At 44.1% G+C, this 26,625-nt stretch overlaps 1 protein-coding gene across 13 annotated transcripts in view; it reads right to left on the bottom strand.

Annotated features, from left to right (window-relative positions):
* Nucleotides 1–235: 235 nt before the first annotated feature.
* NDST2 (N-deacetylase and N-sulfotransferase 2) overlaps nucleotides 236–26,625 on the bottom strand; it is a 128,774-nt gene continuing 102,384 nt past the window's right edge. For 11 of the 13 annotated variants that reach the window (XM_048945543.1, XM_048945541.1, XM_048945547.1 and 8 more), the window contains 13 exons: nucleotides 24,697–26,092; nucleotides 18,982–19,069; nucleotides 18,537–18,691; nucleotides 16,881–17,066; nucleotides 16,334–16,462; nucleotides 10,923–11,105; nucleotides 10,061–10,157; nucleotides 8,610–8,733; nucleotides 7,786–7,960; nucleotides 7,372–7,542; nucleotides 5,440–5,549; nucleotides 4,246–4,348; nucleotides 2,152–4,062 (listed from right to left, as the gene is read on the bottom strand). In XM_048945543.1, the coding sequence (XP_048801500.1) occupies nucleotides 3,937–4,062; nucleotides 4,246–4,348; nucleotides 5,440–5,549; nucleotides 7,372–7,542; nucleotides 7,786–7,960; nucleotides 8,610–8,733; nucleotides 10,061–10,157; nucleotides 10,923–11,105; nucleotides 16,334–16,462; nucleotides 16,881–17,066; nucleotides 18,537–18,691; nucleotides 18,982–19,069; nucleotides 24,697–25,689 (2,640 nt within the window). In that variant the 5' untranslated portion in view covers nucleotides 25,690–26,092 and the 3' untranslated portion in view covers nucleotides 2,152–3,936. Of the gene's footprint in view, nucleotides 966–2,151; nucleotides 4,063–4,245; nucleotides 4,349–5,439; nucleotides 5,550–7,371; nucleotides 7,543–7,785; nucleotides 7,961–8,609; nucleotides 8,734–10,060; nucleotides 10,158–10,922; nucleotides 11,106–16,333; nucleotides 16,463–16,880; nucleotides 17,067–18,536; nucleotides 18,692–18,981; nucleotides 19,070–24,696; nucleotides 26,093–26,625 lie in introns of those variants that run through there. The other 2 variants (XR_007377131.1, XR_007377130.1) reach the window with 2 other exon arrangements.

Genomic DNA, 26,625 nt, shown 5'->3' with positions numbered 1-26,625 from the left:
ACAAAATTGTAAGGTGTTTTTCAAAGATGAGAGTAAAATTAACAATTCTTAATGTTTATGGGTGGAGGGTTTTTTCTTTTCTTTTTCTTCTTCTTTTTTTTTTTATTTTAAATTCCAGAAAGTATTAAGTAAGAAGGGGACAGAAATAAACAATAGCTGAAGTCCTAATAACTGGAGGGGGGTACAGCGACAACTCCATATCCTACTCAGTGAATGGAGCTTTTCTTCTTAGCTTGTGCTTGTTAGATCGCGCTCACGCGGTGGCTTACTCCCTGATGGGCAGTGGAAGGCAGGAGTCAGCAAAGGGATGAGCGACCACATTCCCATTCAGGTTGGTTTGTCATTACTTTTCTTGCCATATTATTATTGCTACAGCAAAATTATCAGCAAGGAATGAAAGGAGTCTCTTCTCAACTGTATAACTGCTGAAAAACAGTAGTAGTGGTATATTTGATCAAGGCGCTCATTACATTGATACACTCTTAACACACTCTTGTGTTTCTTTCTGACTTCCACTATCTGTACACCTCTGCCAAGACCATGCTTTTGCAGTGCTGTCATCAGAGGGATCAGATTTTATGTAGACTTGAGCTATGATGCTACTTACAGAGAAATTCTCCCAGAGCCTTTAAACCTCTTCTATCCTTCTGCACATGTTCTTACCAGTTCCCTGTATTCCCTGTACAAATTAGAAAGCCAAGTAGTAAGCATCTTTCTAATTGATTGAATTTCTGAGGTTGTGAGTGAGTAAAAGTTTTGGCTTCATGTTGCTGACCTTTCTTTGTTTAGGTTGGCATGTATACTCTGCTGGCTTGCTTTTTACTTATATTTATTTTTTTATTTGTTTCTTAACATTTGTTTTCACAGTTCTCACCTGCTATACACACTTCCATTTCTGAAGTGATCTGATCTGGCTTCTATTAAAGTCACGGGCCCTTCTGATACCTTTCTGATGACTCAGTTTCCTATGCCAAAAAAAGAAAATGTTAATACATTACAAAATAATTTTAAGGTAATGTCTTATGCTTAACATTTTCCTTGTCTTGAAAACTAACTACTTGCTGTCAAGTTCTTCCTTACTAAATAGTGAGGCAAGAAGAAGGAGTTTATTTGCAACTCAGTTCCACTGTCAAAATGAGCTGTAAGGGTCAGTAGCAAGTAAGTGACTGTATCAGGACCAAGTAATCAGTGTATCTGGCTACATCAGGTAAGGACATCATACATTTGACATGGTCTAGACATAGCAGGTGATTTGTTTCTCCATTGCTGTAAGCAGTAAAAAGCCAGCACAGCAACAAAGAAATCAGTGGAGATGGAAGGACAAATAATGAGAACACGGAGCTGCTCTTTGCTGCCTTGATTGAAGGACTATTGTCAGTTAACAGCCCTGACATTTAGTAAGTCCCTTCCAACTTTGTTCCTAGTATCTTGACTTTTTTTTTTCCGTGTTTGAATCCATCTACTTGAATATTTATCACAGCTCTGAGGTAAATGTGTAAGAGAAAACCTGTAATGAATTAAGAGAAGGAAGGAAGCTCTGTGTGTAATGGGGCAGCAGTACCATCAGTCCTGGGCTCTTCCCAGCATGGCAGTATGTAAAAAATACCTGTTTTGCTGATGCTATGTTTGTTTCTGAAGTGCTTGGTAAAGTGAGAGGTGAAAGGCTATTATATAATTCTGCCACAACTGTGACTATTTAAATAATGTTTTGCTCTGTCTTGAATGTAAGGTTCTGTGTTATCACAGATTACTCGTGGGCTGCTGGCCAAGGCCATGCAATGGCTGCACATCTGGACAGCAAGGACAGAGCAAAGCTCTATTGCTGCAGCACAGCAGCTGGGAGTTACTGCAGTAGCTGGAAATAGCTCAAAATTCATCACTAGTGCAACCCAATAAGGGTGAGTATCCGACCGCAGGTTCTCTGTGCTGTCCTGGCTCCTGTGAGCCTCCAGTTGCACATACCAAGAAAGACATTTTTATTACACTGTTACAGCTGCAGAAGGACATTTCCATTATAATTAAAGCAAACACTTTTGTTGCCCTCTCAAATATCAGCTGTAAGAACCGGAATTTGTTTTCCAGGGTTTTTCTTTATCTTTCTACCAGCTTACGATCCACGACATCACTCCAAATCATCATCACTCCAAATCATCACAAGGAAGAAAAATAAGTAGTACATTTATTGAATCCACTTACTACTACTTCTAGCCTTTATTCAGACACTTGTGCTCAGTTTTGAGAGCCAGGAATTTCTTCATTATCATTCAATGTGAATGATGCTATACATGATCCAGTGCAGGAAGTTGGGCTCTTCTCTCTAACAGGACTGAGAGAGGGGTTTCTAGTCTTTGTCCTTTTTTTTTTGGCTGCACAAAATAACCCTTTCCAAGGGCACATGAAATAAAATACTATATTGCATACTATATACATTTACATACAACGGTAAATGCACCATTCAATTGGAAATACACAATACCTAAGGCTCAATGGAAAAGCTTGGTTGAAGCAACTTTTCTCCTCTGGTAGGTGAAAAGGAGCTTGTGACAGTTGTAGAGATTTCCATAACCTGTGTTCACATGGATCCTATCCCTCTCTGGAACTGCAGCAGGACAGGTCCATCTGTGCCCAGGAGGGAGGGACAACAGCCCACACAACTTCAGAAGCCCATGGCTCAGCAACAGAAAATGTACAACCATGATGGAGGATTTCCTCTGAGAAAAATTATCCAGCAACTGCAAGAGGAGGCACAGCACCGTAGTGTACTTGAAGTATTGACTGTGTGCAGAAATAGTAATCTAAACAAACAGCCCCTTTTGGATACAGGAAACCACATTCTTGCTTAAAAATGCTAAGCCCTCCCTGTATATCTTAGTGGTACTTACTGTGGGTTGGGTTTTTTATTTCTCCTTGCAGGAGGATGCTGGACTGCAGGGGGATTAAACAAGTATTAGCATACATGGTAGAGGCCCTGCAGCTGCTGGATAGACTGAAAAAAAAAGCAACATTTTTAAGTTAATCAGACAGGGGAAACTGAACTGTCTACTTTCAGCCTTATTCAACACTGCCTGAGCTTTGCCTCCCCCAGCTACTGTGCTCTGCTAACACAGGCTTCCAAAGTGCTCAAGGGGACTGACTTATCATTCCTTGGGTATCTTCTGAAATGGCTGAAGACATTGAGAGAAATACTTGCCATGCTGTCATGTATGGCAACCTTTTCCCTAAGATAGGAAATTAATTTGGTGTCAGTGTCTGCATCTTTGTCTTATCTCCCACTGCCCATGGACCAGAGCTGTTGGACACCGTATTGCACCGGCAAGGCTGCAGATAAGGACATGTTAACAGGCATAAGATGGCCTGTGTCTCCAAGATGGTGCAGTCCCCAGCACACACACCATGGCACTGTAAGTAATGGTCATGGCCACTGTACTCTACAGGGGGAGGAAAGAGGTGTTCTTGTACCTTGCTGTTGCCAAACAATAGATTACTGGATCAAAGCTGAGGTTCACTGGAGCAGATTCCCCTTTTCTGATCAGCGGGCTCTGCATCTTGCCTCTCACATCTTTTTTTCTGGACTCAGAGGTGAAAGACATTAACCCTCCAACTAGTGCCTGTTTCATATACTGAGAAGAGTAATTTAAACATAAAGTGTTAACCGTGCTCTTGCTCCTGCTCAAAGTAGGACAGGCATTACAAATCCTTCCTGCAAGTAAGAGTCAAAGTGTGACACACCATTAATACTCCAGAATGAGATTTGCACTCCATGCCCTAGGACAGTGTCAGAAGCAGCAGCCCTTCCCAGTGGTGGGGAAAGGCTCCACATGCACATTCTCTGCTACTGCTCCTTTGTCCACTTGTTTTGGCTTGACGAGAGATGGCATCATAGCACATGTTGGAGCACCACACATCCCAGTGGCACTGGGAACAGGGAAGTCCCTCTCAACTCCAGCTGGAGTTCTGCAGTTCCTCTCGGAGCCAGGTTGGAAGGGGCTGTCCAAGTCTGTTCATCAGCTTGGATAATTCAATGTTGTGCTCCCGGTAGAAGTCTCTTAGGAACAGCCGTGACTGCATGGAAAAGACAGACTACATTAGCGTGAAAGAAAATGTCACCCTTACCATGTTTCTGGCAGGGGTCTTCAGGTCATTTCCTATCACTGGCAGTAGAAAAATCCAGGTGGGTATGCTCATTGCATTCCATGTGTATACAGCTCATCTGCTGCTGCTAACTAATTTGAGAAAGTTACTCACCGAGGAATCCATGTCAGGGTATTTTCTTCCTTTACTCTTTCCCAGGCATTTTGTCTTTCCTCCATCTAACAGCTGGCACCAAAATCCTTTTGCTTCATCAAATCTGAAAAGGACACTGATATTTAGAAGATATGGCCACATACCCAATTAGTAGCTGCAGAAACTTAACAGCTTCATAGGTATTTCCCAGTTCAATCCTTAATTTATTGTCATGATTTTTTTTTTTATCTGAGCAATTCAGGTTGCTTTTTGGTTTTTGTTGTTTTTAGAATTTGATTGTGACAGCCTTCTGCAAGTAAGGCTTCCAAGTAATCTTACACTTCTTTAGATCCGCACACCCTGGGGTGTGCCACTCCTTTGGGAAACACCTGGAGGAAGAGGCCTAAATTGGTACTCCTATCCTTACTGTTAAAGGAAGAGCAATTACAGTGTGCCTACACACATACACAGACACACCTATTACCCTCAGCTAGCATGGGCTGAGATGGCAGAGAAGGTGTGAAAAGCCAGGTTTCAGCAGCAAAGAACAACATTCCAGATTTCCAGTGGCTTGCCACTGAAGACTGATACCAACTCTGTTCACCTTCAGCTAGCACTTACTTAACCTATTCACACTGCACTGTGCAGAACATCGTAGTCATGGCTGACTAATGTTCTTCAGCTTGGTAGCAATGAGGTACTTCCTCTGCTAACAGTTCCTTAGGACTCGGCTGTCAAGTCCACATCTTCTGTAATAATAGACTCTTATCTCAAAACTCTCTGCTGTGTCTCTAATCTCCATCAAGCTGAATAGCAGCCTGTCATTCATTTTTATCCCAAATTCTTTGCTTTCTGCCAGATTCAAGGTGTAAGAAACACAAAGCATAATGAGCTCTAATAGCTTCAGCACCTTTTCTGAAACCACAAAGACCAAATGAAAAACACTGTAATTTCTGCTGTGAGCAACTTCACGCCTCTCCACAACAGTGCCAAAAAACAGCCCTTCCCCCTTCATTTCGTTGGACTAAGTTACAAGTCCAATCTAGTGTCTCATGCCATCCAGACACAGCCACCCGAAATTAATTTTAACATTTAGACATACCTCTGAAACCTTTGCAGACCTTGTGGTCAGAGATAAGATATATTGTTCCAATCAAATGCTTATTGTATTGCACTTGGCTAAAAAAGTAGCTTGTCCAAAAATTACTTCCCTACCTCAGGGCCTGAGTGTAGTTGAAGAGTGGTGTAACTCCCAAGAACTTCTGGATGTTGTCCATTACGGAGGCAGGGTTGTGTCTCAGCTCCTGACCATCCACAATGAGAATCTGAAATGAAATAACACCAGCCACCTTAGCCTCCGACAGCTTGTGCTGAGCTTTCCAGCTCTCACAAGTCCACCGCCTTCATTCATGCGAGTGTAGCTTACTGGTATCTGCTTATTCTGGAACCACACAACAGAGGAGGATGTAGCAGACAGAGAAGTACAATAAGGGCCACAAATATTACAGGACAGTAGATTCCAACAGAGTTTGTCTGATAACTTGTCTTTGGCCAGTCTTCCCTGTAAGCCAGTATTCAGGTCCAGCATTATTTATAGATTGTCTTGTGTATCCTTTTTTCAGATGTCAATCATTAAGTATTCTGCCATAACTTAAGATTATTCTCCTGTTGCACATACATGTAATAGACAATAAAGAACAGCACTTTGCTGATATATCCACTATTCAAAAGAAAAATAGTCATGTACTGAAGTCTGGGGAATGTAGGAGACCCTGACCCTTAGCAAGTATAGGAATGGTGTGCCAACGCAAAGCTAACACCACAAAGAGTGGCCATGCAATACAATTTTCTTTCCCTTTTTATCTCCCAATTGGTGTCCCGGGCTCTATTACTCACATCAGTGATCTCCAGGAATAGTAAGATTGAAGCCCAAGAAAGTGATGGTATATTTTATATAGGAACATCACTGTTTGTTTGCCTACTCCAGCTCCACAGACATGGAAGAACACAGTAACCAGCTCCTGCATTAGTTTTATGAAAGAGGCAGGCTGAGCTATTGATTTAATTCTTAATTCTCATGCAAAGACGACACAGGTTGCACGACTAATACAATAACTTCTGGCTACACATCGTGCTGTCTTGAAGGATCTACTCACTACAACTTCTCCTTGCAATGTGGCACCAATCAGTTACTCTTTCTGCTAATTATTCCATGACAAATAGCTGAATTGCAGTAGTCTTACTCTGACAGTAACAGAGATATAGGTCTCTGATTTATTTTCCCTTCTCTCTAATTTTAGTCTTGGCAGATCTATCATGTACCGTTACTGACTACCAAAGCAGCAATCTCAAGAGACTAATGGGCATTGTAAGACTGCTGGAATATAGACTGTCTGAGGATAACTGCAGTATCAGAAAGAAATTGAAAAAATATTTTCTGACTCATAACGTCTTAGTTTATGAATGTCTTGGGAATTTTGAGACAGAAATGGTCTGCAGTGTATATTAACTGACCTTTTGCAAAGTTAAACCTCTGCAGACAGTTAAAGACTTCACAACCTGGAAGCTAACAAGTGGCAGAGTCTAAGAGCTTCTCTTTAAAGCTATGAAACCACAGCAAGCGGATGAACACCAGCTGGGCCTGTAGGGGATGCCAAGGCTGCAGGCTGCCTAGATGAAAGGAAGGGAGCGCTGATACTGCTGTTCTTCCTGAACATCTCAAGCCTGTGGAGCTGTCTGAGAGATCACACTATCATCTTGTAGTCATTTACATTTACAAATACAGTAAAGTGCAAAATTGAAGTATTTAAGCCCGATTTCTTATTGGCTTGCAGTAGGAAAAGTAAATGGTGGTTCCTGTTTCAAAAGATAAGAGAAGGGGTGAAATGAAAACAATATAAATGGACTGAGGGGAAGGGATCTGGGAAAAGAGAAGGAGCAGGGGAGGAAGGAACAGAGATTTGTTCTCTGCTCCTCTACACTAAACCTAAAAGGGACTCCTTGAGACCAGTTCCTGCTTTGTCATCTTAGTTTCAGGCCAGACAGCAGTGTTCATCTCCTACACCCAGAAATTTTGCATGATCTCTTTCAAGGTCAGCACTGCCAAAGCATTATTAATCTATTTCACTCTGCAGCTACACCTCCTACCTGCCCAGAAGGGAAGTACGTTAGCCAGCGCTCTAGGTGAGTGGAATACCAGCCAGGGAGCAGGCATCGGCTTTGCAGGTTGCGCAGCTCCTGAGGGGCCTGGGATTTTGCAGAGATCACTTGGTAAAAGGTGTAATTGAGTGCCACAGGATCATTGTGAGCTCGCTGGTGCTGAAAAACATAAGCTGAATTAAGGAGCAGGAAAACAAAATTCCTCCCTCCCCATGCCATCTCTGCAGACCCCACTGACTCAATACAAACAGCCACCACTGCCTTTGTACATAACTTTGTCCACGCTCTCCAGTCTGTATCATCTTTCCTGGCTTCCCTACGGAAATGGATCTGTGGCTTTCTGCCTCACCCTACTGGAATATTTCTCATGTGCTCATCCACAAAACAGTATGGAAAAGTTACCTGATACCATGAGTAGGCTCGGTCTGCAGGGTTGATCAGAACACTAATGATTTTGGCTCGAGGAAGCAGGGCTGCACCACGTTTTGGTACTACCTCTGTGTCAAAATAATTGGCACTCTTCTCAAACATGAAGTCTGTGCTGGCATTGGAGGGGATTGGAAAGAATTCCATGTACCTGCCAAATGGACAAGGACACTGGTGAGCAGAGTGGCGCAGCAAAGAAATGGCACACAGCAAAATGATGTCCTTGCTTCTCCTCAACAGAGGAGAAGCAGCATAATAGTGCCATAGTGGCTTGTATTCCCTGCCAGGTGGAAACACTTCATCGTAATTGCATACTTGTACAGGTAAAGGTGAGGGTGTGCATGTGGCCAAAGAGAGACTGTAGTCAATGTGCAGCACGTAGTGATATTTTTGTAAATCTAATGGGCTCAGAACAACAGTATAGAGGTCCTCCCTTCTGTCCTGTGTCTCAACTCAGAAACCACAAAGAACTTTTAAACAAGCACATTGTTGCCTGTTTTGCTTGTCAAAAGAGAAGAAATCTCTTGACAATAGTGGATTCAACAGATTCTCTAATTTGTAAAGCTCCATAACACCCCTAGGTATCTGCTGGTGAGCAGACATTAAGATCAAAACTATCTGTCCTATTCCTGCAAGCAAGCAGTTGGGTTAGGAGGCAAACGTGCTGAGCAGTAGCAATGAAAACAAACAAACAGAAATGGAGAAGCTACTAAGAGGGCTGAGATGGACACACAAGAACATTCAGGATAAGACAATACAGGTGCAACTTATGACAGAAGAACACACGTCAGGATTCTTACCAATCAATTCCTTTATGATAGTTGGGTCCATTAAAAAACTGGATCTCCTCAAAAGTGGATGGACTTGGGAAGTTACTGGTGACAGCTGGATGCATGGTCAAGAAGAAATGCACAGCTGTTGTGCCTGCAACAGGAACAAGATAGCAGGAACTACTCGCACATAATGTTTGGCTGAATCAAAAGCTTTATCTTCGCTGCAAGGCACAGACCCCCAGTGGACACACTCCTGCCATACATGGCTAACCCACTCCTCATGCAGGCTTCAAGAGCAGAGACACCAAACACTTTGAAACTGAGCATGGCTCAATAGTTCAGTCCCAGACTTCAACTCATGCAGCTGATTTAAGACACTTCAGTAGCACAACTGTCATCCATGTCAGCTGCACTGAGGGTTGGGCTGTTCCCACCCGTCTCAGCAGTGCAGCCACACTCCTATGTGGCAGAACTCATACCTGTCAACCAAAAGGTGACACGGGCGCTGCAGGACAATATCACACATTCAGGGAGGAGATGCACTGGGGACATTAATTTCTCACATGGGAATTCAGCTAGAGATAGCATGGCCTGAATCTGCTGTGAATGTTTTCCCCTTACCCAGCCAAGCCTGATAATCCTACTCTGCCCCCAGCTATAGGGCTTTCATGGGTCAATAAACCAGATGCCAGGACAAGGTTTTCTTACTGTGCAGTTGCAAGCAGCCTGGACCATGATCCAGAGGACCCACGCTGCACACACGCCAACAGAGCTTCACAGTGACACAAGCCAGAGACAAAAGCTTACCTGGGCAAGCCTCTTGCTCTAGGCCAGGATCACCATTTGCTGGGCTGGGCTGGTGCCTGCTGTTTCACTGCACTACAGAGAAAGCCGAGGTCCGAAGATCTGGCTTTGGCTGAAGAGATTTTGCTCTCTTCAGGCCAGAAGGGACTTCTAAGGACAGTACACACACAGTCATGTCACTGCCAACCGCAATGCTGCAGCAGTTAAGAGGTGGTGACAGAGGTCAAACAAAAGAGGATCTCAGCCTCCTACTGACAGTGACATGAGTATGCAGCGGGGACACAGATCTGTCACAATAAAGGCACCAAGGGACGTTCACTGTAACCTTCGCTAAGCGTGTGTTTAGTCCCACTGACAGCTTATGTCTTGGGACAAACTAAGAAAGGTCACAGCTTCTCTGAGCTTGGGTGGAAAAGCCAGAACACAACTCTGCAGGTAGGGTTTTTCCCTGCAAACAAGGACTGGTGCTAAGAAAGTGTCAAGGCTCGAAGCAACAGACTTGCCAGATTTTGTTAAGAACAAATTTGAGATTCTCTGAAATGTCCTCTGTGGACATTTGGCAGATTGTATGAAGAGCAGCAATACAGATCTACAACACAGACCTTTCCAGTTCTCCTCTCTGGAGGAATGAGATGAAAGATGCAATCTATTTTTAGATAAAGTTTTCACATTACCAGTTTTCTGAGGTCCCACAATGAGGAACTTGGGGAGTCGATCACATGTTTTCTCTTTGGACCAGATATCCTTGTGCCTCTTATCATCACAGGGATTCTGCAGTGTAAGTGATGGGATTAAGCATTAGCACAGGAGCTAATGAAAAGGGGAGGAGAAGCTGGAAGGCAGTCCTCTAGGGAAGATGCTATTAGCATATGAGGAACACTTCACAGCCACACTGCTGCTCTGCCAAGCAGCGAGCTAGATAAAACAGGAGGGAACATTTTTCAAAAGCCAAATGCAACCCAGAAGCCAAAGTCCCTCCGAGAGTGTAAACCACAGGACTTGCCCTGTGTAGCCACACTGGGCTGGGCCACCACGATAGTACAGCTAAGCATCTGTGAACTGCTGGCTGGCAGACAACTCTATCACCTTCAGTTAATTTCATCTGCTCATTATCAGGCAGAGCTGCTGCTCTGGGATAAAATGGAATAAACATGTTTTTATTTAATGAACATGAATTCTGTGGTGTGAAATTACTTTAAGATTAATCATGTTAACATGCCTGCAAAGCTCTTTGAGCAACAAACAAGGTTATTCCTCATACACTTAGCATTTCACAGCACTTTGCTCTATTGAAGCTTTTTAATGACCCAAATGTCTACAGCCCTCCTTCCAAACATTTTCACCAGCCATTCCTGTTCCTAAGCTCACACCATTACCCCCTTCCCTTCCACTTCCAGCCTGAAGCCACAAAGGTTAAACCTAAAACCTTCATGCATTACCACTCTGTGCTGTGTGTGTGATCACCAGTTTCTCTGCTTTAAGTACGGAACATAGCTCGAGGAAAACCAGGAGGAGTGATTAGAACAGTTTTCTCACCTGCCACAAGGGATTCTTCTCCTGAGGAAAGATTTCAAAGTACTTCTTTGCAAGCTGGACTGGGGGCAGTGTCTGCAGGCGAAGGTTGGTCCAGCACTGCACAAACTTGACCAGGCTCTCAAAAGTGTACAGTCCCAGGCGGTCATTCCCATAGTTAGACAGGTGGGTCATGAAGATGCTGATCTGAAAATAAGGACATGGGAAACTGCTGAATCAGATAACAGTATTGTTTCCTCCTGACTTGACTGTACTGTCAAGGAAGAGGCTGTTCACACCTCAAACTGCCCTGGCGGTCTTGGTTGACAAACATGCATCTGCCAGTGTACAGCAAGCACTGTGCTGATGAAAAACAAAAGAAATTTACTGCTTGCAGAGTAGCAGAAACTAAGAAGAGGAGGGACAGGCATTTCTCAGCAACCTCTGGAAATGGTTGTAGAGGCTGAGCCCTGCCTGTGAGTCCAGAATAAGCTCAAAATCCCACTTTAGTGGCTCTGGGACAGTGAGGGGAAACAAAGGTTAATCAGCCACCTTCTCCTAGTCTAAAACTTCCAAAGCCTGTTTTATCATAGAATCGTATCATAGAATGGCCTGGGTTGAAAAGAACCATAATGATCATCTAGTTTCAACCCTCCTGCTATTTGCAGGGTCACCTGGAAGAATGGAAGCTTCCCTGCCTCTCTCCAAGCACCCACTGCTGAACCTGCTGATGGTGCCAGGTGATGTCAGCAGGCAACAAACACCGCTCTGGCAGTGAGCAGGAGTAGCCTTCCCTCTCACAGTAGGGAAAAGAAGGAAGGAGGATACGGATGGCACTGAATGAATACACTTGTGGCAGTACAGATGCTTGAATTCAGTCTTCTGCACAGTGGCACCATGGAATGATCTTAGTGCAACTAGAGGTACTTCTGGTACTTTGTGCCAAACCTTCCCCAAGGCACTGAAAATTAATGTGATCCTACCCTACCTTTGAATAGGCAGCAGCAAACAGTGGTAGCATTACCACACAAAGAAACTGAGCAGAGTTAAGGATTTATCACATTAGCCTGCCTGTGAATCTTTCACTTCTTATTTCCCACTGAACTGATGGAGCAGCCCTGCCAGGCAGGTTCTGGCACCTACACTTCAAGTGTTTGCACTTGGTGCTGCTGTGTAAAAATGATGTGCTGCAGGATCGAGTCCAGAGAGTGGTGGTCAGTGGCTCAATGTCTGGATGGAGATCAGTGATGAGTGGTGTCCCTCACAGGTCAGTGCTGGAACCGATACTCTTTAATATCATCTTCAATGACATTGACAGTGGGGTGAAGTGCACCCTCAGCAAGTTTGTTGATGAGACCAAGCTGTGGGGTGCAGAGGGACGGGATGCCATCAAGAGGCACTGGACAGACTTGAGGAGTGGACCCAGGAGAACCTCAGGAGGTTCAACAAATCCAAGTGCAAGATCTTGCACCTGGGTTGAGGCAACCCTCATTATCAATACAAGCTGAGGGACGAAGGGATGGAGCACAGCCCTACTGAAAAGGACCTGGGAATACTGGCAGATAGTAAACTGGACATGAGCCAGCAATGCCCCCTCACAGCCCAGAAAGCCAACCATATCCTGGGCTGCATCAAAAGAAGTTTGGCCAGCAGGGAGAGGGAAGTGATCCTGCCCCTCTGCTCTGCACTGGTGAGGCCTCCCCTGGAGTACTGTGTCCAGATGTGGAGTCCTCAGCACAGGAGAGACATGGATCTGTTGGAGCGCATCCAGAGGAGGGCCACAAAAATTATCAAAGGGATGGAACGCCTCTCCTTTAAGGACAGGCTGAGAGAGCTGGGGCTGTTCAGCTGGAGAAGAGAAGGCTGTGATGTGACCTGACAGCGGCCTTTTAGTATCTAAAAGGAAGCTACAGCAAAGAAAGGAACAGGCTCTTCAGCAGGGTCTGTGCTGATAGAACAAGGGGAAATGGCTTCAAGCTTAAAGAGGGTAGATTTAGGTTGGATATAAGGAAAAAATCTTTTACTGTGGGAGTGGTGAAGCACTGGAACACAGGTTGCCCAGAGGTGCAGTTGATGCCCCATCTCTGGAGACTGTCAAAGTGAGGCTGGATCAAGCCCTGGGCAACCTGATCGAGCTGTGCACGCCCTGTTCATTGCAGGGGAGTTGGGACTAGATGACCTTTAAAGGTCCCTTCCAACTCTAAGGATTCTATTATTCTTCAAACACAGCAAAACGCAGAAAGATCTGGGCCACATCGTGGAGAAAATCAGAAGGCAAAAGGATGCACGCCGTGTTGTCTTTTGCCCAATTCTGACAAACACCAGGAAGATGGTGTGACAGCAAAGGTGGCTCATCCCTTTGATTTTCTGGTAGAACACTTAGAGAAAAAGTTTGCTGCAAAAAGTGGCTTTCTCACTGACATAATCCAAGCAGGGAGGACGCAGGTCACTACCTAGGACACTTGCAGGGTTTCCAGAATAAAAAAATGGTTTGCATGTGACCAAGGCTAGCAACCATGTCTCAAGACTAACTGTATTCAGTAAAATATTTATGCCAGCCATGCTCACACAAGCAATGCTGTCATTTGCAGAATCTCCAGCAACATGGCTTACAAGAAGGTAAGACAATCCCAACCATTTCCTCGTGTTTCTGAGTGTGCAGTCATACCCTGTAACATATGCACTGGTAAACAAGGCTTGAAAGCTTGCAGTGCATTGCCACAGCTACTGTTAGCAAAACAGCTCCAAGCACGACTTCTGACATAACCTACGTTCAATTTCTGTTTCTTTCTCTCTCCCATCCACAATCGGTAACACACAGGACTAGTTCAATGGTCACACAGCCCTCCTCTCTCTCTCACTTCCACAATCAACAACGGCATGGAAACAATCAGAAAGATGTCCTTTGCTTCTGGGAAACAGACTGGGCACAAGGCAGCCTGTCCATTAAACATCAACAACTATTCTCTTCACTGACATCAGACCTTGTTCACTAGTCAGAAGATCAAACATCATCTGTTTGCACTGTGGAGTTAATCGCATGCACACAGGCTTGGAGACTCCTGCATATGTATACCCACTCAAAGAGAGCTGGAAGTACCAGAAAGGATTGAGAGACACTGGTCCAAGTCTGCTGCGGATCACTGCTGGGACTGTGGGGCTGGCCAGCTTTCTATCAACTCTCTGAGATGGCTCTATCAGAGTGGGAGGAATACAAGAGTCTGAATCACTGTGCAATGAATGAAAAGGAGCTTAAAGCACGGTCCTCCACTGCTGACAGAGAGAGGAATGCTGCACTGCCAAAAGGAAGGGAAAGTAAACATACGAAATGTCTGAAGGAATCTAAGTTTTGAAAGTCAAAGAGCCAACAGAGTAACTGGCAAGTAAGGCAATCCTGTACCACAGCACAATCTTCCCAAGCTTTTTTGGATCATAAATCACCCTCAGCTGCCTCAATACTCACATGCTTATCAGTACATTCTAACGGGTGGATCTACAAACTAAGTTTTAAAAAATTTCTTGACACAGCCTTCTAGACCAGCAATGTCCTCTTAATTAGTCTGGCAACTGGTTTTCCAAGAGAGATCTAGAGCTTGTAAGTTTCGCAGTGATTATTTGTTTCTTTAAAATCTAGCTATTACAAAGTAGGACGAGGTGAAATGAACTCTACATATGGGAAGAGAGATCCAGAAAAGCTTCACTTTCAATCTGACCAATGATGGCAAAGATCACTCCATATTTAAAGCCAGGAATAGCTTTCTCCTTATGAAAGACTCTTATTAAGGTGAATTTGCTGGTTGTGCGTAAAGTTAATAATTCTATTTGTGGTGGGGAGGACTGAAGGTTGGCTTCCAGAACTGGAAGTATAAACCTCTACAGCTTTTTAGCTAGGGCTACTGTAGACTCCTAACTTCTACAGATCATACACCAGGCCAGAATTGGTCACAGGCTAATGCTCAGAAATCCAGGACTTGTTTGTAAACTACAACCTGTGTGTGATGCACCCAAAATACATTGCAAGGATTTTTTTCAGTACCATGGTTCTAGGATTGGAGAAGCACAAAGCTCTAGGAAAAAAGAGAAAACAACAAAAAATTAAACTCACTGAGAGAAGAAGTTTGATTTTCTGATTCACTGAGCCTCTGCAGCTCCAGCCAGAGGTGGCTAAAAGCTCTGTATTCAGCCCTACAATCAATATCCAAAGGAAGCAGGGAATGAAAAAAAATATCATGGTGAGCACAGTCACTGATGTTGCATGACAAATCTGACAAAACAAGTACTCAGTGACTGCGACCAGCACTCCACTCCATGGCTCACACCTAGTCAGAAACAAGCTGCTCTCTCTTGGACTGGCTTGCACACGTTCTTACCCAAACTTGGGCACTGATGGAAAAGATAGATAAAGGAGAAGTAAGAAGGCAGAAACTTGGAAATTCTAAGAAAAGACAAGATCAAGCAATGGCCATGGAAGTAGATTTTTCAAAAATCACTATCTAAACATGGCAGGAAAACGTTCATTCAGATAAATGGATGACAGTAGGTGCCAAATCAGCTGTAGAAAGAAACAAATTCAGGAGCAGAATTGAGAAAGCTATCATACATAGGATCAGACAAAAAGGACAGCAGCCAATGAGCATGAAAGTGAAGGAGTGTGATCTACACTTGGAGAGGACTACAAAGCTTAATCTCCTACCCATTTAGGATTTTTTTTAATGACTGCTTTTGGGGGGTTTTTTTGGTTGTTGTTTTTTTTTTTTCTTGTCTTTTGACACCTAGCACATTGTCCCAGCTTCAATGGGAAGTGAGAAATATGTCATTTGCCTTCCATTGCTAAAAATTGAGAAGGGGCTACATAGTGTTCAAGGTACCACAGTAGTTTGGTGTCTTGATGGAACTGATAAGCATTAAATGAGAAACAGCTGTGTCAGACACAGATATCCCAAAAATGCCTTAGGGTGACAGCTACATCACAAAAAACAGCATACATTGTCATACATAGTAATTGCTTTCAGTATATGCATTCTGAAAGGATGGGAAGTACATTACTTAAGAAAAGCCCAGAGAAAGCACTTACAATAAAAATTCACCAGTGAGCCTGAGGATGAGCCAACAAGATTCAGATGTGTGTGGGACAGAAGGTACCAAGGCACATCTCACTAATAATTCAAGAAGGTGCAGCAGTGTAGGTAACACACTTCATTCTGGGCCACACTCAATACTTCTTCCTTAGCAGCGAGTAAGGCAAAGAAACTTTAAATAGCTACAGCTTCCTTGGCCTTCTCTTTCACATCTCTTTAGCCTCACACTGAAGATATCCACACTGCAATTATTATTTTTATTATTGCACTGAATCAGCCTCAAGATCTAATCCTTTTCCACATCATGTGGATAAGCTGAGACACTCAGACATCGATCCCCCTTGAAGATGAGCTTACTGGGTTCAGGAGCACTGTCAGGAAGAGTTCACCACCACGAATGCTCTTGTCCAATTCCTTTGAGCCACCAGGATATTCATTATAGAAGATAGTGTGAGTAAAAAGGCCACAGGTCTGTCGAGGCAGAACCTGACAATACAGAAGAAAAGTTAGGTAAGAGGCAGATGCAACAGAAATCTATACATGGACGTGTCTAAGCAGTACTATACAGATCAATATGAAGAGTAAGGGATATAAGCAACATAGTTTCAGAGGACTCTTTGATATTCCTCCCAGACATTTACTTAGCACAGCACTTAGCAAACAAGTAAGTGAGTTGGACATAAATTTAATCTTGTCATGCTTAATTTTGCTCTCTGTTCAGAACTGACCTCTGAATTCTACTAAGAAATAAAAAAAACTGTAGCCAAGTTCCATTTCTTTATTTCACTTAATAATTTTGGAAATATGGATGATACTGAGATTTATGTTTTTGCTGCAGGTCATTAGGAGAGCATCCCCTGGGAAGAAAATGCGCACTGCTCAGGAGCCTGTGGGCTCTGCTCACCATGATTCCATTATGGATGAATCCACGTCGGTACCGGGCAGGTCGCAGATGTGGGTATTCCTCTGTGCTTGTTACTTGGATGCTCCAAACAGATTTCCATGCCTCATAGAGTTGTGTGTGGACGGGATAAACCCCAGAATGATGGGGGGCTACAGCATAGCCTAAGTCTGTGGGGATCCCATGCTCCTGGAAGCAGAATACACATCTTGATCATCCAATACTTAATTATTATTCTTACTAAGGATCATTAAGCAACAGTTTCCAAGCTGGAGCCAAGAGGACAGAGTAAAAAGAAATCTCTCTTGACTGGGAACTTGAGATACTTCTTGCATTATGTATCTGTAGAAATAGGAAGGGCGATTCTGGACCAACAAGAATGTTCAGCACTTGGAACAGCTGCTGCAAGAACAGTCTTGTAGCTTGCAGGTGTAACACTTCAGATTAATTCAAAGCCTCAGGTCAGGCTCCTTGGTTACTACGAATGAACTAATCAGTGCTGTTAAGTCACGCATCTCACACACGCAATGCCTAGGTCTGAGCCACTGGAGCAGGAAAACAAAATATCTTTAACTGACATAGAAGGCAAGAAGACAACAGCTGGGGCCAGCCTTGAAGATGGCAATTCAAAGAAAAGCAGGCATGAAACTAGTGGCTGTTGAGGCTGAAGATATGGAGCCCAGAGCTATACTAAAATTACAAGAGATAACTGAATTTCATGGTTCTTAATTTCACTATGTGGTTCTGGTAATAATATGAATGATGACAGTTCTGCCCTGGTGGTACACAATAAAACCAGAGTCCCCAAATGAAGCAACAGCCTTCCCTTCCCACTGCTAGCTTGTTTTATGTTGAATATGTATAACTGTGTTCTGTGCCTTTTCTCTCTTAGCAAGAGACCTCAATGTTACTTAAGCATGAAAAGAAGGAAATGAAATTGTTTCTATAATGCTGCAACTGTACTCTGAATTTGGGATCATTCCAACTCTGCATGTGTCATGGAAACATGAGACAGCAGCTTGCTATTCCCAAGGAGATTACCATCAACAGAACCAAACTGGGGTTGAAAAGGACACATCTTTTCAAACACATGCTATATTCAACTCTGCTGTAAGCATGAAGCAGACATTGTCTATAATGCAAGACGTCCAAGGTTTCCCTCCTCTTCTGCCAAAACCAGGGATTTTCCCCTGGACTTCCTAGATAAAAGACTCCCTCCAGCATTATCTGAGGAGGCCAGAGCCAGGACACAGAGCATTTTATACTACAGAGTAGATAACTTCCTACAAAACCAGTCTGAATAAGGATTGAAAGGAAATGCCTTCTCACTGCCAGTTTATACAATAATTGGATTTGGAAGGTAATGCTACAACTAGTTCACACCTCAGCAAACTACAGCCCTGGGATTTGCACCCTGGAATGTGGCGGAGCTGCCTGGGGCCATGCAGGTGCCAGGAAACACTGCACAGACAGGCATGAGAATTCTGTTTCTTGCCTGAAGACAGCAGGAGGCATGCACCAATTTAAACTTTTAGGGCTGGCTTTTTTAAATGCCGCTGTGTTACTTGGCTAACATTTGTCTTCAGCAGGGTCTGAACAGCTATTCCAGGGGAAGAATGCTTTAGGATTTGTACTGTAACGGAATGTGATGCCCCTTACCACAGCAAACTGTTTGTTGAGCTTCATCTGCTCAGCCAGCACAGTGACATTGTGGAAAAGATGAGGCTGCATGTGACTCCACATATGAGGGAACCACCAGAACTCCTTCCTATGCTTGAGTAGCATGTCGTCACCTTCATCTTCCTCATCTGTACCTACAGAGAGCAGACAAGGAGATGCAAAAACACAAAGCAGAAGAAGGGCTCAATGTTTCTAAGCAGTTGTTCCAACAGAGGATCAAGCTCTGAGTAATGTGTTACACGGATATGCACATGCACAAAGAGTAAGGTAGCGAGCTGACAAAAGTTGCAAGTGGTAAAAGAGATGCATCACTTCTGCCAAGAACCACAACAGAGCTACATGAGAATGTGCCCTGTACCATGAAGCTCCCGCAAACACGTGGGCCATATGCAGGTGCTGGGACAAAGGGGTGCTGGAGGCTTACCTGTGTGGTAGAATTTCCCTGAGAAGCCCAGGTTGAAGGTGAAATTTGGGACTAAAGTTCTCAGCTTATTCTGGGTGCTCAGTAAAGCCTGTTTGAACAAAAGGAAAAAGAAATGTTCACACTCAATCTGTTCTGTAAGATTCCTCCGCTCTGCTGGTGCCAGCTCAGTCTGAAGAGGTGTCACAGGAGATGGAGCTAAGGCACTGTTACCTGTGGAGTGACAAAGCCAAGGGTTCCCACATAGAGCCTTTATGTGAAGTACCATCTTGCCTTACTGAACGATGTTGCTTTAAAAACAGTCACATCCATCTCTCATAAATCCTCTTCACCTCACTGTAAAGTACCCAAAGCACCTGTGCTGAGGCAAAGGAACAAATCTCACCTCCAAGTAACAGCTCCCTCAGTCTTCCCAGGATCAACCTCAACACTCCCTTCCCCTCCCTGTCAGCTGGGGACCTTTTACCTTTCTCCAAGTCTGTGGATTAAAGAAAAGCAAGATAGAACTGGACCTGGGGCACTGAGGAAAATAACTCAACTGTATCACAAAGAGTAACTAAGCGTTCCAAGGCGAGGATTCAAAGATGAAAGGTGGATTCACATGTGAATACCCACATAAGGAGTCCTGCAATGACAGAGAGGTACCTCTGGCTTGAAATTTTCCTGGATTCTGGAAAAAAAATCCTGGGTGAGCTGACATTCACAGTCATGATTTCTCCTACAGGTTCTCTCTTCCTTGCCTTCAGCTTTGAATGTCCAAAATAATTGCTATAGCCAAAGGGAAGGAGCCTTGTGCCACAACTCCAAGGTCCAGCAGCAGACAGCAGACAGACTTGACAGAAAAAAAAGCTGCTCAGTATGCCATGAGCAAGATGTACACTAATTCTAGTCAAATTTCTTCTGGTAGAAAACAGTGAAAATCAAAGCCCTGAAATGCATCCTCTGCTATTACCTCTATGTTGGGAACAGTGTCACTGACGGAGCCCCCTGTGGGAGCAGTTCCTGATCAAAGAGGGACTTGGCAGGAGGGTGGTTGGCAGGTTACAGAGATGGTCCTGTTCCCACAGTTATTTATATTATAACAGCTTTTCTAAGAAAGCAGTTCAGCAGTGGATGCACCAAGGTGATGACCTTTAACACCAGCCTGGGGATAAATGCAGATGTTCATGCACATAACACAGGAGAAAGCACACAGACTTCTTGGAACTGAGGAGATGGGCAGATCTTCCTTCATCAGCTGCCTTTCTCTTGCTTCAAGGGGCACAAATGAGCACAGCAACGTTGCCTTCATGTGCCTCCTGATCCACAGGCACTGTTTAGGCACAACCACCCATTTCTTTCGTATGCATCTTGGAGAGAGGGGATTAGTGGACTAAACTGAGACTTTTTTACCCAAGACAAGCAGCCCACGACCCATCCATCTCACACATGGCAAGGTGGAAAGACCAGACAGTTTATTTCTACAGTGCTGAATACACACCCCATGCTTTCCAATGGCCCCAAATAACAAAGCTTTCAGACTTTTCCCTAGAGAAACACTTAACTGCTTGTTCCCCATCTCCACACACACATACAACAGCAAGAAGAAATTTCTACAGAGATCCCAGCTCCTCCGTGACCACATGACTACTACACCTTTATCCCAGTTCCCACTCAAGGGTGGTATTTTGAGAGATGTACGGCGTATGACATCTCCAGAACTCACTACACATGCAAGTAGGGCTTAACAAGGTGACATGCCAGCAGCACTGACGGCTGAAACCTTTTTTGCTGCGCAAGTTCCTGAACAGGCAGTGGGAAATCAAGTTCCCTTCACACAAGGCACAGGGAGCGCTGACTAAGAGCTGTGCTTCTCTCTCCAGAGAAGAGCCTGTTTGCCCAGCTGCTTGGTAGTGACACCACTACTCCCAGCACAGAATCAGCACTTGGAACACTTAGGCAGGAAAGTACCACTTCCTCATATTGCCCCTGGAGCTGTCCCACGCCTTTCCACTTCTCTCTGGTGCCCTGAAAGGCACATCCACTTCCTCAAGATTGAGTGGGAAGGTAGAGGGAGGAAAGACAGCAGCTAAGAGGCTTAGCATTTCTCTGCGCTGAGGGAGATTTAAAGCCTGGCTGGGGTTACCATGACGACACATCTGTCTGATGATAAATCCCCAAAAGCTGTGCTCTGGCAGGCAGCAATCCTTTGTGGCTGGGGAGGGACCCAGGGAGAGTCCATGGGGGCCCTAGCAGTTCTGAGACTGTGGAGCCCCGTGGAGCCTAGCAGAGCCCTGCCTTCCTGAAGGGTTTATTGCTCATCACGTGCCATCCCTGCACTGATGCTCGGTCTCTCTCACAGCTGCATGGCACAGTGTATGTCTGAATAAATGCCTTTCATTGCACAGGATCAAAGAGAGTAAGGTGCCAAGCAAAATATTTGGAAATTCATTAAAAAAACAACAACAACAACAACAACAACAAACAAAAAACCCCACCAAAAACAAACCACCTACCATCCACTGTTCCCTAGCATATGGGTTCCAATCCAAGGCAAAACAATACAGCTGTGGGAATGGGCTGGGAAGGTGGTGTTTCTCACTTGATACCCCTGCACTCTGTTTCTCTTTTACTTAACAAGCCAGATACAAGCAGATCCTCAAGTCCATATTTAAGGAATTGCACTAGATGCAGAGCTTGTATTTCAGCTGTTCCCCATCTCTATAAAGAAAAGTTTCTTACCTTAGAAAATCACTCTTCACAAATTCCTATTTTGTCTTCCTTTCCAAAAATCCTTCCAAGATGTATACCTGTCTACGAGCCAGCCCAAAAGGCCCCTTCCCTATCTCTGCTTTCTACTAGAAGCTCAGCAAGGCTCATCCCAGAAGGAAAAGATGGGGTGTCCAACAGAACCCCGTGAGAGCTCAGAATGACTTCATGCTTGTCACAGTCCATCAAGAGTCTATCATCTAGGCATCACATTAATACAGAATTCAACTTTCACATCACTCTGCTTTTTTAGCTATGAATATACATATTTTTTAATCTTCTAAAAGCTTTTGCAGTGCTTCACACAAACCCTGAATATTATCTCTTCTATCTGAGGTATCTCTAAAAAAGCAACAAAAGAAGTGTGGGAAACAAGGTTGAAAGGTGGATGCTAGGATGAGAGGATCCCATAAAGTTTGGAAAACCTTGGACAAATGATAAAGAACATAATAAATACTTCTGCAAAATATAGTGGGAGCATCCAAGGCATCCAAAGCACTGCTGCAGAAACACCTCCTTCAGTGGGACTGCCCATCACAGAGCAGCACGTTCTCAAAAGGTCTTCTGCAGTTTCCTCATTGCCTGGTGGTAGCACTGGCATAGCTCAGAAAAGTGCAGTCAGAAGAGAAAGCCCTCAGTGCTTGTGTTCCCAACTCCCAGCAAGGCCAGAATCAGCCCGTTAGAATTGCTGGGTATTTTGATTTCAGCTAAGATTATCGTATGCAATTTAGAAAGGTGAGAGCTGATTGATAGCTGTCCTTACTAGACTCTCTTCCACCCTCACCATTCAATAACCCAAAGTCCTCAGTTTTCACTTAACTTGCTCTCAGAATCAGGAGCAATGATTGCTTGCTATTTATGCCCTTGTAGAGATTACCACCAGACAGGCAAAAATTCATCTGCTTAATCTTCTTTCCTCATACCTAAAGCAGACCAGGAAGGATCACAAAAGCCAGATCCTTCCTGCATTAGTCTTTGTTGGCCAGTCCCATGGAGGTTTGGTAAATTCAGAGGATTATGATTTTACAACTGACTGAATGTGGACTTGTTGATAAGAGAAAGGATTCTCTGAGATTTTGTTTTGTTAATTATGTGCAGTTCAATCCCTGGTGAACTTTACAAGGGAAAAACATTTTCCTTGAGCAGCTCCCAAGTGGTTCACTTCAGTAGAGGACTGCAAGTTCTTGCTCCAGCCCTTCAGCAGAAACAGGAACTCAAGGGGTGAGCATCTTTAAAGTAAAAACAAACAAGATTGTTTTTTTTTTTTTCTTTTTCTTTTTAAAGATAAAAAGCTAACCAGTCCTCCTCTAAACATCACAAATAAAAACATCTCTCATAGACACCTAACATAGACACCCATGCATTCAATCAAATTCTGTCCAGCTTTTCCTTTCAATAGTCATTTTGTCTGGGAAGCTGTTTGAACATGGATCTGTATATGGCAAACAAGCACACTGGGATAGCAGAGTCAATTTTATACCTTCACACAACATCCAATCTTCAAACCACTCCCCCGACCACTGTAATCTAAGCTTCAAGATAAGGAACTGTGTGTTGAGATAGCAGCCTTGAAACACAGCTTTTATATAAAAGGCCAAAGAAAATGCCAGCTGTTCCATCACTATTATATTCCCCTCTCCCCACAGCTAGAGGCTATCAACAAATCCATGTTGTTATTTCTCGCTTTTAAAAAATAAAAATTCATTAACCTCTCATGGCTCTGCAATCAGAGAACTTCTTTTAAATAGATAAATCTGGGCTTTATCTGCTTTGCCTGAGATTCTCTGCTTACTGATCGCAGATTATTCCTCCATTTCACCGTTAAAACCCAAACAAAGCATCTTTTGGAATTATCTTGTCTGGGTTTGTTTTTATCATCACTGGAACAGCCTTCGCCTCCAAAAGCTTTGGTCAACTATCCTCTGTTTTCTCACACTGGTCTGTAACCTGCTCAGACAACACAGAACTGGGAATCTCCATGCGTTTGAACTAGAAGGTGCAAGAGAAGACTATGATCACTCAGAAAATACACTTTCAGAGCATTTCAGTACCTCAAAACAAAGGGATACTGCAGTGAAATGAAGAAAATGTTAGCATTTTCTTTCAAGTAAAGTTACATACAATTGTTCCATTTTTTTTTTTATAAGTCCCAGTTAGTCATGATCAAGGGTGGCTGTAAAGGATTATTAAGGAATTGAGCAAGTAAAATAAACAACGGTTTGCAATTAGAGCTGCTTCAAGTATACAGCTTTGAATGAATTAAAAAGATAAAATGAGCTCTAAAAACAGCAAGATCTAAACAGATCCCAACCTAAACTTGGCATCACAACCATGATTTCAAATCTCACACCTGAAAAAACTGAGACGAGATGAAAGATGCACCCTGCATGGATGCATACAAAACCTAAGAAGTGCTAAGACTCCCAGTGAGGAGGGAGGATGCTCCTGGAAACGTGTTAAGAATTAGGTTTAGTTCACGTGAGGGGATGCACATGTGGAAAATTACTTTGTTTTATATCTATGCCCCAGATATTCTCTAACTTCGGTTGAAAGAACATATTGCCCTTCTTCTCAGCATGTTTCCAAAACAACTTTGAGGCAGCTGCTGTCATAGGCTTACTGCCATCTTAACTGGTATTCAGCCTTTCCCTTACAGCTTTTTTAGAGGTTTCAACATAGGCTTATTCCCTTGTAAGAAAGGAGATAGGACAGACCATCACAGACATCCTCCTTTTAGATTCAGAGATGCCAGATGCTACAAAGCACATGCTCGATTTAAACCTGAAGAAAACTTGTTGTGAGTACTGCATACTGTGCCTCAGCATCTCTGCAGGTTATTCCTCTGTGTTTAAGATGAGAAAAATTGTAGCAATCAACTCCTTCACTCAAATTAAATGCAATCTTGACATTCCTGGCCTACCGCGCACAAAGGAATTTCATCTGGGGCCTATGATTTTCTGGGGATTTTACCTCTACATCAGACACTTTCATGCGAGTGCCCTCTTTTCCCACAAATATATCATCTATGTCGACCAGGATATAGCGATCAAGCGTGAGACACAGGCGCTTGCCAGTCAGGTAGGCAATGGCATCCACGAAAATCAGTTTGTGCAGCCAGAAGTTGAGGTTATTGCCAAAGAGAACCCGCTGGATCCCGTCATGCAGACCCAGATCCTGCACCACCGTGGCATGCAATGCTTTGTGGGTGGCCAGGTGAGGAATGGACTCTGAGGACTTCGTGCTGGCCAACAGCACAGGTTCGTAGGTGCTGTGGTTTGACTGGAATACAGTCCAGTCATCACCAGGCAGGGGACCCTGCTCCACCTCGTTAGCCCGTGTAACATAGAGCAAAGGAGCACTGGGGTTGATGTGATAGTCCCGCAGCCCCAAGTTGGAATGTAGGAACAGGGGGAAACCCTTGAGCTGTGCACTGAGTAGGCTGTTCTCGTTGGCTTTGAAAAAGCCTATAATCCCCACTCCGTACTCTACACAGTATTTGTCCAGCAGCTCTCGGTTCCAAGCGTCTAGATTCACATATTTGAGGATATTCTCATAGATAATAAGCGCATAGCGTCCCCTATCTTTGTCTGTCAATGTTGGCATATCCCCTTTACCAGGGGCGATCTCTGTCCTGTATTTAAACCGGCTAGATTCCAGGATAGCCACTATTTCCTGCCCCAGCTGGGAGTAGATGCTTTCTACAAAGACTAGCACCACAGGATCCGTGCGTGAGGTGTCCACAGATTTTGTAAGCCTCCAGCTGGCTTGTGGTGGGATTGAGATGCGGTGCTGGTTGCTGCAGTCACTGAAGGGCAGGGGTGGTGGCTCCTTGATTTTGGGACTGTTCGTGACGTAGTAAGCCAGGATGCACATGGAGATCAGGCTGAAGGCAATGAGCAGCAGGATCAACCTGTGGAGCTCCAGCTGTCGCACATGCCGCACTACTTTCCACAATTGAATCATGGTGAGGCGGGCTGCCCACCCTCCTCACACTCTGCAGCCACGTCGCTCCTCAAATCTCCAGTGCCACCACGGCAGTACCCAGCAGCAGCTTTCAAAAAAGTAACAGCAGCTGCAGAGAGAGACAAAGCAAAAGCAAACAGCTACCAGGCTAGACTCCCAGGGATGTGCCATTTATCTCAAGTAACCATGGCCCTCAATTCCCATTGCTCTTTTGTGTGCTTCCTCCTGTTCCTCTTCTCTCACTCAGAAAGTCTTTTGGAGGAGGGGGGTTTCCTGAGTGTTGTCTTCAACAGCAAATCAGTCTGTCATCCTGTGCACAAGCACTTTCAGCTCAGCCTTCCCAGGTGTCCTGTTTCTCATTTAGCAATTTTGCATTCACATGATGGCACCGTCTCTTTGCATCCTGCAATTTAAAAGAAAAAGTCAATTCTTAGTATGAATTCATGGTATTTAATGGCTTTGAAATGAAATGGCAGGACCAGCAGGTGCTAGGTGGGCAATATCGCTAGCCTGTTACCAGGCAGACCTGCTCCCTGTGAAATGACATACATGCTTTGTACAGCAGCTTGGCAGAGCTGCAGAACCACCATCGCATCCTTTGGAAAAGAGATCCTGGCAGTATGCAAGGATGCAACACCCTGGGGGAGGTTCTCACACCTCACAGCAAACAGAGCTGGGGAATCTAGCCTTCCCTCACTCCTCTTTATGCCACTGAACATGATATAAAAATGCTTTTATTCTGGTGTTGGTTTCTATATAGACAGGAGAAGGACAGAGCCTCACAGTGCCTTTCCTGTCCTGTACTATACTACCAACAATATGTTGACTCCTTGCCAGTGACTTCCTGGGACCTTGGGATATGGAAGTCCAGAACTCAGCACGCTGTTTCAAATTCCTGCCACCTCTCCTGTTCTGCAGCTTTCCTTGGTTCTCAGC

The sequence above is a fragment of the Lagopus muta genome, chromosome 5 (genome assembly GCF_023343835.1).
Source record: "Lagopus muta isolate bLagMut1 chromosome 5, bLagMut1 primary, whole genome shotgun sequence".
Lineage (NCBI taxonomy): Eukaryota > Metazoa > Chordata > Aves > Galliformes > Phasianidae > Lagopus > Lagopus muta.
This window is presented reverse-complemented; position numbering and strand designations above follow the sequence as displayed.